The sequence below is a fragment of the Lycium ferocissimum genome, chromosome 11, assembly GCF_029784015.1.
Source record: "Lycium ferocissimum isolate CSIRO_LF1 chromosome 11, AGI_CSIRO_Lferr_CH_V1, whole genome shotgun sequence".
NCBI lineage: Eukaryota > Viridiplantae > Streptophyta > Magnoliopsida > Solanales > Solanaceae > Lycium > Lycium ferocissimum.
Window position 1 is genome coordinate 53,549,099 of NC_081352.1, and position 19,505 is coordinate 53,568,603.

At 37.1% G+C, this 19,505-nt stretch overlaps 2 protein-coding genes across 13 annotated transcripts; one reads left to right on the forward strand and one right to left on the reverse strand.

Moving 5' to 3' along the window:
• Positions 1–1,257: 1,257 nt before the first annotated feature.
• LOC132037221 (uncharacterized) lies at positions 1,258–6,827 on the reverse strand. Of its 12 annotated transcripts, none has more exons than XR_009409805.1 (8): positions 6,294–6,827; positions 5,526–5,619; positions 4,924–5,042; positions 4,662–4,769; positions 4,421–4,516; positions 4,280–4,348; positions 4,107–4,176; positions 1,258–1,556 (listed from the first exon to the last, which is right to left on the reverse strand). XR_009409805.1 is itself a non-coding variant. In XM_059427711.1 (7 exons), exons 1-6 carry the CDS (start codon positions 6,582–6,584, stop codon positions 4,322–4,324), a joined length of 735 nt encoding a protein of 244 aa, XP_059283694.1. In that variant the 5' UTR covers positions 6,585–6,827; the 3' UTR covers positions 1,258–1,556; positions 4,280–4,321. The 12 variants fall into 12 exon arrangements, 8 of the variants coding, with proteins under 8 accessions (XP_059283694.1, XP_059283689.1, XP_059283693.1 ...); XR_009409804.1 differs by having other exon boundaries at positions 4,280–4,337; positions 6,294–6,826; XR_009409803.1 differs by having other exon boundaries at positions 4,107–4,195; positions 4,280–4,337; positions 6,294–6,826.
• A 3,892-nt stretch (positions 6,828–10,719) lies between these two features.
• On the forward strand, positions 10,720–14,359 carry LOC132038477 (uncharacterized). The gene is made up of 5 exons (XM_059429141.1): positions 10,720–11,005; positions 11,113–12,138; positions 12,295–12,613; positions 12,673–13,068; positions 13,735–14,359. The coding sequence occupies exons 1-5, from the start codon at positions 10,720–10,722 to the stop codon at positions 14,357–14,359; spliced, it is 2,652 nt and encodes an 883-aa protein (XP_059285124.1).
• The last annotated feature ends 5,146 nt before the right edge of the window (positions 14,360–19,505 follow it).

Below are 19,505 nucleotides of genomic sequence, written 5' to 3' on the forward strand. Positions count from 1 at the left end.
TGGCACACTATTAGAAAGACAAGAAACGAGATTAAAGGAAGCTAAGAATCAAACTTTACAACAAATGCCTGTTAAGCATATTGACAAACATGACTTGCGGAAGAAAGTGACGATCACTAAAATTGAAAAGAATTGATGCTGCTTGGTGACAGATGTAAAAGTTTGATCTAAATTTAAGCGTTCAAAATGAACAAAATTAATAAATGAGTAGGTCAATAGTTACTTATGCTGAGATGGACTAAGCAATATGTCATAGCCCAACCCACCCAAATCCTATCAAATTTTGATTTCTTATAATATGTTTAATGATCAAACAAAACTAATTATAGCTATATAGAACACATCAAAGTATCAACTAAAACAAGTATATTTTTGGTTGAGATTTTTACACTCGCAGCCACCAAGCTCGAGCTTGTTACCGAAAATGGGCCATATTTGTCAATAACTACCCAAATTGGCCCATATCGTATAAAATTTGAAAGATAGGTCTTCCCCCTATTTTTCTTCTTCGACCTAAATGTCTCTTGATTGTTAGTTGACAAACTCCTTTTTTTTTTTTTGTTGTGTTTGAAGCTCAAGTCATGGTTAGAGTATGATTTTGTAAGATTTTAGGTGGTGAAAATCATATAAGAAATGTAACTTGCCATTGTTGAACAAGCCTGGAAAAGAGAGTTTAAATTTCAAATATGATTTTCGTGGGAAATTTCGATGTAGTTTACACTTGTTGGAAATAGTCTAAGAAGTTTGTCTACATAATTTGAAGTCATTCAGTTGATATTGGGACTGATTTTGAATGGGAAATACAACTGAAAATCACATAAAAGTTCATCTATGTAGCTAGTGACATATAATGTACTTTCATACATTGATGTATACTTTTATACAAGACTGATACATTATTAATAAGGGTGTAAAAATATTGGACTACAACGATGCATAAATACTGTTGAAAGGAGGGGATTGGCTATGCGGGGGTACGAGGTTATATAAGTGTGAAGTGTTGTGTTGGGATATATATTTTTGATGAAACTTCCCCACTCCTTTTTTTTTTATTTCGATAAGGCGTCTCGTGGATCAATCCCAAATCAGCCAAATTTTTAGATGAATTAAAATTAGACTAGTTAAAATAAACAAATGGTGTTGTTGCAAAAGAAACAAATTAGAAGCCACTGAGGGTTTTTCCACAATAGCATCAAATTGAAAGTGCTCAATGCAAAGTGGATAAATAAATTTGTGTGGTGATAAGTGGCTGGACGATTGGGTAATATAAGATCTTGCATAGCTGTTTTCTTAGAAGTAATAAAGTTTGTTTGGTTGCTGATTGTCACTGATTCTGGATAGCATTTTCAATTCAGCAGACATTTTAGTAGGCGTTTGGGATGAATTGGAAATTGAAGAAGTCAACTTACTACTACAAAAGATAGAATCACTGGTGTTAGTAGAAACAGGGAAGACATTTTGTCATCGTCAGCCAGCAAGCATGTAGTAACATTTTGCTTTCTCTGTGAAAAATCCTCTGAATCAACTAGCTATCTAATTATCGACGGCACCAAGACCTGGAAAATATGGGAACTCTTTCTGAATATGTTGAGTTTAATGAGTGATGCAACAGAACTTAAAGCAGTTGTTAAACAGTTGCAGCAGAAAATAGATAAATGACGGGCAGATATGGAAGACAATTCCTCCATGCAGCATATGAATAGTCTTGGCTAGAAAGGAATAAAATATTTTGAAGAGAAAAAAGCATCACATTTCTTATGTTAAATTCAGATGTATACAAAATTTATACTTCTGATGTAGGGGAAACTTTGTAATTAGCATGGCAATTATGGACTTGCTAGTTGCTAGACACCCTCATCCTTTAGTAGTGCGTCAAGTCCTTACTTTTGTACGTGAGCCTTATTTTTAGCATGGTTTGCCTCATACTCAACTTGTAAAGTTGATCATACAACAGATGTGCCTAAAAGCTAATTGTCAGGGCTAAGAGAGCAAGAGATAGATGAGCAATTGCATGAAGTAAAACTTCCTCTATTCCTCTTAGCACTTATGACAATACTCTGCCTTTCCAGATGATGATGAAAATATCAATCTCAACAACAAAACAAAGATTTTCAATTAAAGGAAAGACATACATCCAAAAGCAATATATATGGAAGAAGCTTGTTAGTCGTTCTGATAGAATTGATTAATGAGTCCGTACGGACATTGACCAAGAGAATTTCAGACAAACTAATTTAACTTGGGAAGGCAGTAGTTGGGCCATCAAAAGATGTTTTTAAGGCATTCAATCCTAATACCTTGTACATGGAATCCTATGGACCAGGAGAAGCTAAAAGATTGAGAGCGGACCTGCAATGAGTAAAGGTTATTTGATGTATTCTCATTGCAAATACGTTATTTCCTGTACGGGGGAACGAAGGAAACAGTTTCCTGTTCAGCCTGTCTCTATTATGCTAGATTGAGACGACACTTAAAGCAGATTACGTACCAAAACACGACATCTTCTAGCAGAAGCAAAATGCTCCGCAACTATTGCCCACATTTATTGCTGTTGTTACCTTTCATCAGGAAGTAACTTCCGCAACTCCTGAAAATAGTTCCCCTCTGTCTCCCTCTTTGGTCTTCTATGCAGATGGGATTACATGTCAGGGAAAGAGTGGTTGAGTTTTACGTTAACAATCTTCCTCTGGAGCTGTTCTCAAAAGAATGATTACTAGAAGTTTCAGCAGTGACTTGGAGGGACTTTGGCATTTTGCTGCTTGTATACTGGTATTTCTAAGCTGAAGAAGCAATCCTAATTCAGATTTTTTTTTTTTCTTCACAGCAACCACAAGACTAACCCGGTGTGACGAAAAATGAGCAATGGATTCCATCACACACCACCTGGGTAAGAGGGAGTATGAGCAAGGGACAAGTGTGAGTAAAGAATTAAGTCCTACCACATCGGCGCCTGGTATGGTGCAAGATAGGAAAATGTTCTTGCATCTGAATGGGTGGATAAGGGTAAAGAACCTAGTCCAAGAGAGTCGGACTAGAATAGATAGCTTGAATATAGGCTTGTCGAGGGGGAATTCAATAGAATTAATGGATTTACTTTGAAAGGAGGAGAGCTAATACAGCTGCCTGCAGAAAAGAGGTGGACAGTAGAAAAAGCTAGAGAATTTTGGCAAAACATGATATAAATTATTTTATTATGGGATAAAGATAGGAACGGAGTAAGAAGCACTGTAGAACGAAGACTTAGGATAACGTTGTAGAAGCAAAGAGTATTGGTGATAACATTATCTCATCAAGACTAGTGTGGGAAAGCAGACAACCAGCATCATTAGTACCTGTGATTGGACGTAGCTGGAGGACCAAGCATGTTGGAATAGGATTGTTAAAGCTTTGAAAGTAGTGGATTACCTTGATGCACAAACAATTGGACGGATTCTAGGGTAGTTCACTGTTTTGTTTTTTTCACCGAGTAGTTCACAACTGTTGATATAATGCCGGAATACCGACAAGCACCAAGGCTAACTAGAGATGCGACATCAAAATCCTTAGAATTTCTGAAACAGATTCATGATGTGAGAACTGATTAGAATGTCTGTTACTAAATGGTCTTCACAAGGGAAGGTACTCTTCATCAATAAGTTAGCTTTTTTTTTTTTTTTTTGGGGGGGGGGGGGGGTGTTGGGGGTGTGGGAGGTGGGAAGAAAACAAAAAAATAGAAAGAAAGAAAGGAAGAAGGAGATAGAAAGAAAGATATATCTTATGTGGCCCAAAGCAAGAGGGACGTTTAGGAAAAGCAGAACTCTAGATCAGCAAGAGTAATACAACCAAATAGGTTTACCTCAACGAACAACTTTACAGCAATAACAAGATAAGCATTGAAATATGAAAGAGATAAAATTTATTGCAGCAGATATTTCCACAATAGATACTGCAAAGATTTATCAAAACTCTAGATGAGACAGTCAATGGAATGAGTAAGACCACTACCAATGTTGACTAGAGCGACCACTACCAATGTTGACTACAGACTATTAACAGGGCAACCTAATTCTCGTTCCAGAAAAGCCACGTTTAACAACCAAAACTTGATATGAAATGAGGAAACAAACCCCATATGATGAGAAGCGACTGAAATTGCAGCTTTTGCAGAGAAACATCCTAACTCATTTTGCCAAGCATCTGAAAGGAACAAATATGCCTGTGCAACTAAAACAAAGTGATATAACTATTGAAAATAATGAACACAGTTGGCTCTGAAGTATATGACTTCCTGAACACTTACCTTAAGCCGCATTTTCTGATGTTTGAAGGTGGTGTTCTTCAATCAGATTTTGAACCCTCTGAAGAAAATCTTATACATTAATAGATAGTAGAAGACATACTCAAGTTGAGGGGAAGTCATATTTTTTTTTATTTTTTTTACCTTCACAGAACTTCCAACTTCTTCCAGCTTCTGTAATACTGCAAGGTCTCCAGAATGAGATACTGGATCATGCCTGATGGATCTCGATCGGGACATCTGCCAATCACAAAAATTAGTAGATAGAAACTGAAACTTAAGGGAGGGAGTCTTTGCTTACAAGGATGGCATTTGCTAGTGAACATGCATAAAAGTGACCAAGGAATATCACGAATACAAAAGACTTGATCTAGTCACAACATACCGAAGCTGCACGGGAATCACCGATTCTCAAATTTGAACTATCATCAACAGCTGAAGCTTGTCTAGAGAAGGCTTTACTTCTAAGATTTGCTAGACGTGTTAGAACAGCCTAGAAAATGTATCGTTGATTAACAAGTCAGCATATCTTAGATTCATGTCATGATATTTAAAACTATAGTAAGCTCACTTAAGGAGGAATTATTAGTATCTCTCTAAGAGAAAATAATCTTAACAATATGTTAATAACTAGAGGTAAAGCATACCTTCCTGAAATCAAGAGCATCTGCAATTCCTTGGATTTGCAGATCATCACTAGGAGACCTTCTCACCCCAACATTTTCAATTCTTATCGAATAGACCCCACACAAGGACTGTAGGTAACCTGACAATTACATCAATTCAGAAGTCTCAAATGTTGATATTGTACCAAGCCTAACAACTGAAAGGAACCATAGAAGTAGACTTCTGCAAGTGCTTATTATCTGGCTTTGCAAACTTTTGATATAGTAATCCAAAAGAAGTCATCTACAAAGAAATGCCTCCGAGCAGTGGCGTTTTACATGCACCCGGTGAAGTGCTGGTTGACAGAATCATGGAAAAAGATTATGGTGAAGCTTAAACCAAAGAGGACCTGCCCTGCCCTTCTTGTTTGTACTCGCTTCCCGTTATTCTTTCTTTTTTTGAAAAGAGAATCACTTTATTTTGGTCAGTTACTTGTACTTCTGATCCTTAATTTTTTATCACCACCATAAGAGATTAAGTAAAAGATTGTAAATTCAATACTAAACAGTATTGCATGTCACAACTAAAAGATTGTTTTTCTCTTTTTGCAGTTCTTTTAGGTGGAGTAGAGAATCACATTTACCTTGTTCAACTACAATGTCAGCAACTGATGGCAATAGAATATATTTCTCCTTCTTCAAATCCCCAAAACATGGAAATGGAACTGGTCTTGTTACCTATACCAGAAACGCTAACACTAAGCAAAGGCTTGACACACGTTCAGAAATCTTATATGCAATTCAAGTAAAGGTCACATTTGCAACCGCACATAATAGCACAATATCAGTCTAATTTATCAAACTGACCAAGATCACATAACTTGAAGAGTGCAAGTGTGGAATGAGAAAATCATATCAGAAGCATCACTGATTTTTTACGTCTACCATTGAAACTTAGCTTTTACAAATTCCACAGAGTATAAAAAGGAAAATTATGCGACTTGACAAACATTTAGACTGTATTTACGATACATAGCTATAGTTTCAAAAATTACAAAACGTAGCTACATTTTGGGTTTCACAGCAAATACACACTCGTAACAATATGCATTGATACAACTCTTTCGCCTGATATAGTATGCGCTGATACCCGACTCATTTGAACTAATACCGGATACCTGCCTAATATCCACCAGATACGGCTCTTTCTTAGACAGCTGATATCCACCTGATACAGCAACTATAGCTACTTTTCGTAAATACACAAACTGTAGCCACGTTCCGTAATTATGCTCTAAACTATAGCTCATTATGAAATTCTCTCCATAAAAAAAAACATGTTTTCATACAACAACATGCACACATCAATTTGATACTACATGAATATTTGGGGGAAAAGGAGTTACTCTTACTTTGTAGACAATGGCATTGTGAGTGACATAAAGTTTCCTGGAGCGTATATCTTTACGTAAAATGTATCTCCTTAGAGGCAAATAAATCAACATGATTAGTCCTATTCCCCAAGCCAATATTAGCAACAGTGAATATAATACCCATCTAGCTGTTTGATATTTGACGAAATTATCTTCTGTCTCTTTAAACGACGCCGTATATATAACTGCTTCTTCTTCGTATGAGATACGGTCTATTAATAAACCCCTCTCTAATCGGTCAATTTCTCCAACTTCATCATTCGATTCCATCTAACGATTAAATCAAATAAAGAGGGAACTAAATCAACGAATAAGACAAAATGATTAATTATTGCTGAAAATCCAATAGAACCGAATTCGAATAGAGTTATGATGCAATATGAATTTGGGACCTATATGCGAAATGAGGTAATGCTTCAGGTGGTTGTACTGGGTGCACTACACTGGGAACTTGATCTTGCGAAGGAGGACGCAAGTTTTATTAATTACACTCACTTTCCTTAAGTTTAGTTCTTAAATTATGCATCTTACTCAATTCTTATTCTACTTCCTCCGTCCAATTTAAGCGTCTCAGCTTGACTAGACACGAAATTTAAGAGATAAAAGAGAGACTTTTAAGTCTTCTAGTCCTAATTAAAAATGTATTTAATGTACTAAAATGTCCTTTGAATATTGTGGTTATAAACTTGTCATGTCGGATGTTTGAATTGTCAACTTACTAAATATAGAAAAGACACTGTTTTTGGGATAGACTAAAAAGGAAAGTAAGACACTTAAATTAGGACGGAGGGAGTAATAGTTACTTTTGGACCATTAGTTAGCATGAGTTCTTTATTATATATTATGTTGTTGTAACTATTTCAGAATTTATTAGTGAAATTATACCTTAGCTTCCTTTAGCATAGTTTTAGCTTAGCTCAGTCCTTAGCTAGATTTCTTCACATTTTCACTCTTGCAACATTTGGTATCAGAGCTTCGATATCTTCTCTATGGATATAATCGCTAAAATGACTTCTTCAAAAGTGAACGAGATTATAAAAAGGGAAAAGGGTCAAATTTACCCTGTACTTTGAGAAAAGCTTTATATTTATGACTAGTAAGTTATTCTACTAGCTCGTATCCTCACTGTTAATAAATTACTATATAAATTTACCCTCGTCCCTTATATTTATCACTAGTAAGTTATTCTACTAGCTCGTATCCTCATTGTTAATAAACTACTATATAAATTTACCCTCATCCCTAACGGCTGCCCACTGTGGCGTTGCCATGTCAATTAATGAGTCCAAGTAGGACCTAGTCAACATGCTACCTAATACTACGGACCCAACCCAAAATTTGACCCAACCAACTACCAGCTAAAATGAACCCAAAACCCATCTCTCCAACGTTCTTCAACTCCTTCCTTTATTGAAACACCATGCCCAAAATCCATCTCTCCAAAACCCCACAAAAAACGTTCGAAAAACAATCATTGAACCAGTATTAAGAAACACAAAGAAATCGGGTCACTATGTTGGTTCTTGTTCGAGCATCACAACTGAATATGTTCAAGTTTCATTGTTTCAATTCTCGTCGAAAGGGAAAGTGAGAAATCAATAATAAATAGGGATTAGCTTACCTCGTCGATAGGTTTAAGGTTAAAAGGAGTCACCATAGTAAACCCAAATTGACCAAGAACCCTCATTGTCTTCGTTGCAAAGTGTTTTATGTACACTTGGTGGAAGTAAAAGCCTACAATAAATCTCGGTAATTGAAGCAAGACAAATTAACAAAGGACACCAAAAAGAACACAAAAGCTGAAGAATTAGCACAACGACCACTGCTACCACCACCATTACTATTATTATTACTCTTAGTGATGTTTTTATTATTGGTGATGTTGAATATCTCGAATTCAGCTATGTGGTGTTTGGGAAATTGATTTTCGAATTAAAAGAATTGTCACTGAACTATTGTGTTAATTTCGATTTGGGTGTGCTGCGTGAATCTGAAGTTGAGAATCGAATCCATTTACTTGAGTTTCCAATTGATTGTTATTGACATCATTAGTATTGATTGTTTAAGCTTCTTACTGAATATACTACCTGTTTTGAATGTTTTAGTGAAATTTTCCGAACCTCCGTAGCTCGTTCTTCGAGCAATCGAAGCAGCGATTTTAAAAAAATTATGGGGCTGCTCGTTGCTTGTAACAGGTCTGGAACTAAATCATTGAGCTTGCAACAAGACACTCCTTTGATAACCCAAATTTTAGCGGCAAAGAGAGGGTGGTTTTGGTGGAGAAGAAGTGGTGATTTTATGATTTTTTATTAATGTTTAGAGCGAAATTAGGGTGGGCCGGGTCAAATTTTAGGTCTGGTCCGCAGTATTAGATGGCATGTTGACGAGGTCCTATGTGAACTCATTAATTGACATGGCAATGCCACAGTGGGCAGCCGTTAGGGATGAGGGTAAAGTTATATAGTAATGGTGAGGATACGACTAGTAGTATAACTTTTATACATTTGTTCACTACATAGTTAGTGATATAGATCATTCTAATAATTCTAACAATGTTTGTTTAATCTAAGTAGGTGTTTGGCCATGAAAATCAAATATTTTTCACTTTATTTGGTATTTTGGAGTTGGAGTTGAAGATGGAGTTGTGTTTGGTTATAGTTTTTGCAAAGAGTATTTGGTTGTTTGAATGTATTGAAGGTGAAAACTAGTTTTTTGGTGTTTTTCAAATTCCAAATACAACTTCAAATTGTATTTGAAATTTCCATGGCCAAACGTTGTTTTTCAAATAAAGTGAAAATATTTTCCGAAAAAAAGTGAAAAAAAAATTTCAATGTAGACCCTGAGCGTATAAATTTGTTTAAAAAAAGACCAAGTTTCTCTCTAGCGACGGCACGTGCGAGGGAGAGTTACGTGGCAAGGAAGAAGGCCAAGACCATAACCATATGTTATGCCCTGTGAATTGATGCTAAAGGAGAAGTGCCTAGTGAAATCTGTGACATTCCGAGTAGCCTTGTCCCAAAGATACAGTGTCTTGGAATATGTCGCTCGGCCTATGGCTAGGCCTGTCTCGTGTTCTTTGGTGAGGTAAATTACACCATTTTCTTAATGGGCATCCATCTCATATGTTAAATTTGGATCATTGGGATTAAAACTATCAAAATGAAGGACAGTGAAATCACAAAGGGGATTATCATAAGAAGAAAAACAAGGTATGTGAGAGCAGATAAAGAGGCAAAAACAACCATATTTGGACAAATATTTATCAGATTGTCAGGCTACTGATAATAATCATCTATATGCCTTTGGAAGATATACCTCTCATTTTCTTATCTTTTCAAGTGGAGACTAAGGACTTCAGTCAAGTTTTCCATCCATAAATTATTATTATGCGTAAGAATTTCCGTGGACATCATTTCACAACAACAACATACCCAGTGTAATCACACAGGTGGGATCCGAGGAGGGTAGAGTAACACAAACCTTAGCCTTATCTCGTGTAGGTAGAGACAGGGGCAGATCTACATGGTGTCAAGTGGATTCATATTAACCCACTTCGTCAAAAATTTTCATTGTATATATATGTATATTTAATCTGTCTTCGAAAATATCTAGGTAAATACTAAATTTTGAACGCATAGCCCAGTGGCACAGTGGGTTCAAACTTTTGAACGGATTCCAAGTTCGAACCCAGCCTACAACAAATGAGCTTTCTTTTTCTTTTAAGCATTTAACCACTGAAGACAAAAAGTAACTTTAAAAGCTATCCCCAACTTATTTTTCTTCTTTTAAATAATAGAACTTAAATAAAACCCTCTGTACAGTTTCTTAACTTAAATAAATAAGAAAGGGACCCAATCTAAAATCCCCAATTCCCAAACCCTGCGTTACTGCTATTGCCCTCACGTTTCTAGTCTCTCTCAGCACCATGAAATCTCAGTCGAAGAAGAATCTCTCGCCGTCAAAACAAAGTCATCGATCAGGTTTGTTCTTTGCTCTCTACTCTTTGTTCTTTCATATATACAAGATTATGGTGGTTGTTATTTCTTCAATTAAAAAAAAAACTGACCATTTAAAATTGAAGAAAATTACAATTGATTTTGGGTATCTACAGCGACACTTGTAAACATGGTCAAAGAGATTTACATGAGTGATTTTTTTTACTAAATTTTAATTTTAGAATTCTCTAACTATTGGAACAGTTCGTTCCCTTTAAATATATATTAAGGGAATGCCAACAAAAATAAAATTACTGCATTTTGGAAAAGAGAACAATAGCAAATTTATTAAGTCAAGAGCAGCACTTATAATGTGAATAAAGGATTTCCTTTGTTAAAAAATTTACCTTTCTGTTTTTAACTTTTGTTCTAATTAGAATTTTGATGTGGTAATTCAGGTTCAAAATTCAATGAAGAGATTTTTCTCTCTTGTATCATCCAAGTTGCCACAATCAAGTTCATCTGCTACAAATGCTCCTCAGGTGGAGGAAAACTTGAACCAATTAGAAGAAAATCATCATTCCGCTAAAAAACAAAAGCAAAGAGTAGATTTAGATTCTTTATCGGCAGATCCAAAGAAAAGAATACACATTCTGGACTATCTTCCAGATGAACTTGATGAGATAAGACGAGCATATATCCAGAGACGTCCTCATCAACCTCAACTTCCTATGTTCCTCAAACAGATTCTTATGGGTATAAACGTCGTTTTAATCTTAAATGGTATAAAAAATATCATGATTGGTTGGAGTATAGTGTGATAGAAGATGCTACTCATTGTTTGTGTTGTTATTTATTTCAAGATGAAAGCATTCATCAAGGTGGAGGCGAAGCATTTTCAAGTATAGGATTCAAGAGTTGGCACAAAAAGAAAAGATTAGATACGCACGTTGGTGAGTTGAACAGTGATCACAACCAGGCAAAGAAAAAGTGTGAAGATCTAATGCGACAAGAACAGTCAATTCAAGTTGTGTTTGTAAACCCGGATAATAAAACTAAGCTTGAGCACAGAATTCGTTCAAAGGCTTCAATTGAGGTGGTGAGACTCTTTTTGAATCAAGGATTGGCATTTCGTGGACATCACGAAGATGAATCATCATTAAACAAGGATAAATTTCTTGAAATTCTTTCATGGTATGCCAAGCGGTGTGATAAAATTGGTGATCTTGTGTTGAAAATGGCTCCGAGAAATGATCAATTGACTTCTCACAAAATTCAAAAAGATATTATCACTTCATGTAAGCTTGAAACAATTAAAGTTACTATGGAGGATCTAAATGGCAACTATTTCTCGTTGCTAGTTGATGAATCTTGTGATGTGTCATGTAAGGAGAAAATGGCAATTGTTTTGCGATATGTTGATAGATGGGGATCTGTGGTGGAGTGGTTTATTGGGATCGTTCATGTTCGTGATACTAGTGCTTTATGTTTAAAAGAAGCAATTGTTAACTGCCTTGCTCAACATTCTTTGAGTTTATCTCATATACATGGACAATGCTATGATGGAGCAAGCAATATGCAAGGGCTTCTAAGTGGCCATAAAACTTTGATTCAACAAGAAAGTAGATCAGCTCATGCGATTCATTGTTTTTCTCATCAACTTCAGTTGACTCTTGTCGAGGTATCTAAAAAATGTCTTCAAGTTGAAGAACTCGTATTGTCGGTTTCTAATGTCTTAAATGCAGTAAGAGGTTCTTTTAAACGCATGGATGAACTTCGAGAATCTCAAGCAGAAAAAGTTCAAGAGGCACTAGATATGGTCGAGGTTGCAACTGGTAAGGGCTTGAATCAAGAACTTGGTCTTGCTAAGGCTGCCAATACTCGTTGGGGTTCACACTACAAATCTTTTAAAAACTTCGTTAGTATGTTTGCTTCTAACTGATGTTCTTGATACTATTGTTGTTGATTCCGAATGTGAAGATAGAGCTAAGGCAATAGGATTTGTCAAACATTTGAGATTGCTTTCATATTGCACTTAATGATAGATATTTTGGCGATCACAAATGAACTTAATGAATCACTACAGAAGAAAGAACAAGATATTGCAAATGCTATGTTACTTGTTCAAGTGGTGAAAAAACGATTGCAAGATCTAAGAGATGAAGGATGGGATCCACTTATCGAGAATCTGTCTGCATTTTGTGTCAAGTATGATATTTTGATACCTAATTTTGATGAGTTCTATGTTAATTTTGGAAGATCTCGACGTAGAGTTGCTGATTATACTTTCTCACATCACTATCGTGTTGACATATTTTGTAAGATTACTGGCAACTTCAAGCACTCAATGAACGTTTTAACGAGGTGCGAACGGATTTGATTATTGGAGTTGCTTGCTTGAATCCAGTTGACTTATTTTCTAGTTTTGACATCAAGAAAATATTGAGAATGGCTGAATTATATCCTGATGATTTTGGTGAAAATATAATGGTTACTCTTAAGAATGAGCTCGAGACTTATATTGTTGATGTCCGTGATGTTGATGGAAGGTTCTCCAACCTAAAAGGACTCGGTAATCTTACTGAAGAGCTAGTTAAAACAAAGAAGCATTTAAATTATCCCCTTGTGTTTGGCCTTGTAAAATTTGTGTTGCTCCTGCCGGTCGCCACTGCTACAATTGAAAGAGCTTTTTCGGCAATGAAGTTGATCAAGAGTGAATTGCGAAATCGAATGGATGATGACTTCATGAGCAGTTATATAGTGCCTTATGCAGAAAAAAGAATATTTAATACTGATTCTGATGAGAGTATTATGAATAGGTTTCAAAAAATGAAAACTCATAGGATACAATTGTAATAGGATATTTTAATTAATCAAACTTTATTTTGTTTGTTTATCTGCGCATTTATTTTCTTATATATTGAACCCCCTTGGTGAAAATCCTAGGTCTATCACTGGGCAGAGAGACTATTTCTTAAAGACCCTCGACTCAAGTAATACATATCAAAGCGATCAGAACATGAAAATACAGAATTAAAGAGAATATAACAAATAATAGGGAAAACATTACATAGCATTTAGAAAAAATAAATATGGGCTGAAATTTCATAACAATGATAATATTTATATTTTATAAATGGGATGGTTAAAAAAGTCCTTATATTGGTTGTCCTTGCATTTTAGAGGAAGCAAGAAGCATTGGTAATCGGCGCACGTTATGTAAACGCTCTCGGCATATGTTACGCTAGGGTTAACTACGTATGCCAAAGCATACCCATGGCCCGCTAGAGAAAACCACTACCACCACCACCTAAAGAGAACCCACCAAAAGAGATCCCACCAGAAGAGAACCCAGAAGTGATTCTAGAACTACCCGAACCACCACCTCCACCACTAAATGATACGCACTTGAGGATTGTGACCCCGCAATCTGGCATTCCCCAAACCCTAGCCCCGATTTAGATTGGGCAGTGGTTTGTGGGAAGGGGAAGTGCTCCTACAGTGATTCAACATCCGTCGTCAGCTCCTGGAGCAGAGGCTTCAACACGAGAGATTGCCACGATTCGAAGGATCACTTATTCAGCAAACTCTAGCGGAGTGAAGGATATAGAAGCAGAGAAGGAACGCCTGCCAGAGAAAGCGAAACCATCTATGGTCGATGTTCTGAGAGAAAACATATCGTTTCACCAAGGTATGAAGCTCAATTACTATCCTCTTATTCTTAAAGAAGAGGTTAAGGTCGCAAAGTTAAATGTGTCGGAGATTGATACGGAAATAGAGAAATGGAATCACTCTTTAGTTGGATATGTCATAGGGGGTAATCCCTTGTTCAAGGAGATGCTAAAATTTGCTTATGGGGTAAGGAAGTTTGTGACGACGCCACAGGTGTTCTTACACACCGATGGGTATTTTATTTTTTGCTTTGAAAATGAAGAAGATAAATGCGAAGTTCTAGAAAAAGCACCCTATACTTACAATAACAGGACAGTGATTTTGAGAAATTGGGTGACTGATTTTGAATTACAGAGGAATCATCCAGAATTTTGCCAATTTGGGTATCTTTTCCGAGTCAGTCAACTGTGTCTACAAATTGATAGACAGGTAACATGATGTAAAGTTGTAAAGAACAAAGGGGGTCAAAGGCCACAGATTCCTAGGAGGAAGCAGAGACACGAATAGATATCAAAAGGGGAAGTAGTTGAAGGGAATAATACACAAAATGTATCTGCTCAAGCAATTGTGACTAAGGAGAAAGAGAGTACTTCAGCAGATCAGTCGGGATCACCAGGTTCTCACTGTGAGGTTGAACGGGCAGCAACAGAGGTATAAACTGAATCCCAAGAGGTGCCAGCAGCTGGAAAAGTGACGGTTGACCAGGTTCCGCCTCAAGTTAAAGCTAAAGGGAAATAGCAAGTAACTAATCTACCTAGAAATAAAGGGGTCAATGTAGAGATAAACTAGCTGATGGAAAAGAACAAAAGTAGCACTCTTACTATTAATGAAGACAGAGTTACTACTAAGAGTACTCAAGGGGGTCTTGCAAGACACCACCTTTCATGATCTGCTGCTCTTGGAATATTAGAGGGCTTAACAAGCCTTTTAAGCAAAAGGAATTAATATGCTTTTTGCTAAGAAATAAAGTAAATCTAATAGGATGTTTGGAAACAAAAGTGCAGTCTCATAAAGCCAAGCAGATAATAAAGAAGTTAGGAACAGAGTGGGAAGTTTATATTGACTATCTAGCAGTGCCTATGTTATATCCCGTATTTCGTGCATTCGGATAATTTGAGAAAGTTGTGGCAAGTTAAGGGCAAGATCATTTTCAAGAATTATTTTAATGTACGAGTTGTTAGGAATATTATTTATGAACATTGGTGGTATGGAAATATTGGGAAAGGCAAGGGTAAAAGAGAAATTTGCAAAATGACCAATGGAAATAATGTGGAAGGTTAGGGGCGAAGTGGTAATATTGAGAAAAGTCGAGGGGCAAAATGGGAATTTTACCTAAGGTTCATGAAAATTCCAAAGAGGCCATATTGGCCATGTGACAAAAAAAAGGAAAGGAAAAAGAAAAAAGAATGAAAATGGATGACAAAATAAGTCATCTTTTCTAGAGAAAAATAAGAAATTTCTAGAGAGAGAGCGTATGCTACTCGCACGATTGAAAGGGACTATATATATATATACATAAGCTTATGTGGTAAGACAAAAAAGGATTCATTATTCAAGAGAACAAAAAAAAAAAAAAAAGAGCAAGAAGCATGGGGTTCGTGTACCCATGGAAATTTAGGCCAAGGAAAACTTGTTCCAAAAATTATTTTCTTGTGGTATTTCTACTAATTCAAGATCCTCTACAACGTGGCATAATTGTTTCGGAAGATAAGTCATCCGTTTCGTCGTTTCCGTATTCTAGTCAAGTGAAGAAGTTGAAGAAGAAAGGTAAGAATTTCATGTTCTTTATATGTTATGAAGGTTTTGTTTATGTTGTAGTATGGAGAAAAGGATAAAACTCATGAGAATATGGAAGTTTGCATGATGGTGCATATATATGCATATGGCCGTATGGCATTGTGTTGATGGAGAAGGATGATCAAATTTTATTTGTTATGTTAATTGTGTTGTTGTGGCCTTGTAATGTAAATGGAAGGATACTAGTTCAAGTTAGTATGAAAATTTGGTTGTCAAGTTGTTCTAGGAAATCTTGTGATTTTATTATAATTTATGTAATTGTGGGAATGGAATTGTAAGGTGCAAATTGTTGTTGTTGTTGATGAAGTTGGAAGATGGAAATATGTTATGAATAAGTATGCTAAAGATTAGAAGCTTTGGGTGAATTATGACTTTGACGGGAAGTTTGTATATTTTGTATATCTTGTGAATATTTCGTGGAAATGATATGAAATGATTTAGAATGGTATTGAATGATCTTGATTAGTAAAGGAATATGAGAATGTGGGTATTGAGTTGGAAATATGAAGTTAGAATGAAAGCTATTACACTATGTTGGAAAGAAAACTAGTTATGCTATATTGTGTTTCATAATGATTGTTTGTGTTGTTGGGTTGTTGTTGTTGATTTGTTGGCGTCGAGTTCCATTCTCGGATTTTTGTAGAGTATTTGTTGGCGAGATAGAATCTCGGGATGCTATATGTATAGAAAATGTTTGCCGAAATTTCGGTAGCCAAACATGAATTCAAGTTGAACTCTTGGAAGCTACAACTCACAATTGGTAAACATGACCATTTGTAGATTTTGGAGAAAACGGGATTCGAATTTGGAGAAGCGGAAAAGGTATGTAAGGCTTACCCTTTCTTTCTCTTGGCATGTCCTAGATATACTAGGCTTGAATTTGGACCTTGGGGACAACTCTACTCTTCGGAATCCACGTCCGAAATTGCCCCCTTTTCTTTCAGTAGAATTGAATTAATTATGTTGCTAATGGTTGGAAAAGTTGTCTAAACACCTAGAACTTGAACTAATGGGACCCGACTATCTTCAAATTATCACGAGTGATATTATGAAATGTAAATACGTAAATTGGGTACGCCACCTCATTTGACCCGAAGTGGGCCACAATCCCCGAGATTTAATTGTATTGTTTTATTTGCCTTATTTCCGTAAGATAATTAAGGAAACCTTTGACTATCGTTCCGAATTTGATATAAGAATCAAACTCAGATATAAGTATTTCGGTTGGACTATTCTGATATGACCGCTTCGGTACGAATGATCCGATTTGAATATTTTGATAAAAGCATTCCGATGTAAATATTTCGACATAAGTGTTCTGATATAAGCGTCCTATTCTGATATATGTATGTTCTGACATAAGTATTCTAATCTAAGTATTCGGGTATAAGCAATCCGATATGAAAACTCCGATACGAGTAGTCCGATACGGGTGTCTCGTAAGTCTTACGTTCTTCATGTACGATCTCGGATCGCTTAAAAAGTCCGCAGGGTTTCCGTATTTTAAAATGCTCTCAACTTTCCGATACTAACTCGAAAGGACCGAAACTTGTTCCGAATCCTCGATGTCGGTCGATATACCTATTCATTGAGTCCGGATTTACGTGCGTGGGTTTCTCACTACTCGCTCGTGCAAGGCTCGATGTATCTCGTTCATTGCGCCTGGGCCGGATGCGTTATCGTGCACGTGCGTTCCCCGTATATGTATACATTCTTGCGTCCCGGCCGAGGTTCGTTATCGTGCTCTTCCTTCGCATTGTTCACCGCGTCCCTCGTAGCGGGCCGGCTGCGTTTATGCGTATGATATTATGATCGATGATGTGGGGACGGTGGCCGAGGATGGCATATGATGCATTCGTTCACCGCGTCCCGTACTAGAGGGCGGGTTACGTTACGCGTCCCTCACCGGAGGGCGGGATGTTATCGACATATGCTTATGATGATATATGATCGGTTATGCATAATACGTGGGTGCAGAAAATAAGCATTTTGATATTCTCGGACACTGCGACGACGATTTTGTAAGTCGACTGTTGCATCGTCTCGATTTTGATGAGGCTCGCCTATTATGCCTCCATACTTCGATTTTGATTACGAATACGTACGATATATCTCTCGTACGTCCGGCTCGTTCACGGATGCCGTCCGGTATACTTCGTACGTCCGACTCGATTACGAATACGTCCGACACACTCGTATGTCGACTCCGATTACGGGTATGTTCGACATAGTTCGGCACGTTCGATAGTTCGTCCGATGTATGACCTCGTCCGAGCTTTCGTACGTTCGCTCTCCGTCGACGTGTGACATCACCGGTGCGCTCCGTATTTTCGTACCTCCTTCGGACACGCGATTTGTAATTGTAAAATAAACATTTTAATACTGCGGCCGACTTACTTACCCTCTCTACTCCTTCCGATATATGGGACGGGTATGTCCGGTTCATGTACGAGAAATAGCGTCGGCATTTTGACTAATGTACTTATCTTTTAGTCCCGTTTGTTTCGATTATGGTTCGTTTTACGTATTGCGCATGCCTTACATGCTCGCACATTTTCCGTATCGACCCCCGTTTCGGGGTCGCGTTTCATGCCACGTGTACTCCCGAATGGTAAAAGTTATTATAGAAGGTGTTCCGGCGGGATGGCAAGCTCCATTTTCCCGGAGCGCCGCCGAGTCGCAGTTTGTCCGTCGTGATTTCCGGATCCGTGTTTAGAGACTTTGCGGAACGCCGTCGTGGGTGTTGGTTGTCGGTACGTAAGTCGGCTTCGTCGGCCCGATATGTCGGTCCGTGTTATGTAGTGAATTTTGTATAATTATAGATTTGTTCGATTTAAAGGCTACGAGAAAGAATATTTACGAAAAATTTTGCTATATATTCTATCTTATTTGATTTAAAAAAATTTGGCGTGATTACGTATGCGGTAAAGAGTCCGAGGGTTCGCTCGGCCCTAAATAAGGGTCGGGTGCCCATTACACCCTAGTAAGATCGGGGTGTGACAGCCTAATGGTAGACTTTGGTTGTGTTGGAAGCATCGGAAGGTGAGGGTGATTATCTTATACTCGGATCCTCAGCTGATACATTATTCAGTACAAGAGATAAGAACTCAAGTCAAATGCCAGATGACATTTGTTTATGGGTTTAACATAATTACAGAAAGGAAGGAAATATGGAGGCAATTAAGACTGATTAATGCATCTATGATTGAACCTTGGCTTGTCCTAGGAGATTTTAACATAGTCTTATCAGTGAATGACAGAATCAATGGAGCACCAGTACATACTCTAGAAATAGTGGATTTTCAGAATTGTATTGATGACTTAGCATTGGGGCAGCTTACTAGAAGAGGTTGCCAATATTCCTGGAGTAATAAGAGAGATGCTGGAGAGAGAATTTACAGTCTAATAGATTGGGCCTTTGGGAATGATTTGTGGTTTATACAATATACAAGCTTATCTACAACCTACTTCACTCCTGAGTGTTCGGATCATTCTCCAATATTGATTAACACTGGGGTGACAAAACATACCCTGCCTAGACCATTTAGGTTGTATAATGAACTTCTCCATCAACAGGCTTTTCAGCAGGTGGTGCAAAGCTCTTGGAATCAGGAGATTACTGGTCACACAATGTATAGGGTATGGAGGAAATTACAACTGATAAAGCAAAGAAACATCTCAGATGAATAGAGAGATAACAAAACTGGACAGAAGGGTTGAGGAAATGAAGGAAAAACTCGGGCTTACACAAGCTCAAACGCATTCTGATCTGTTCAACCAAACTCTC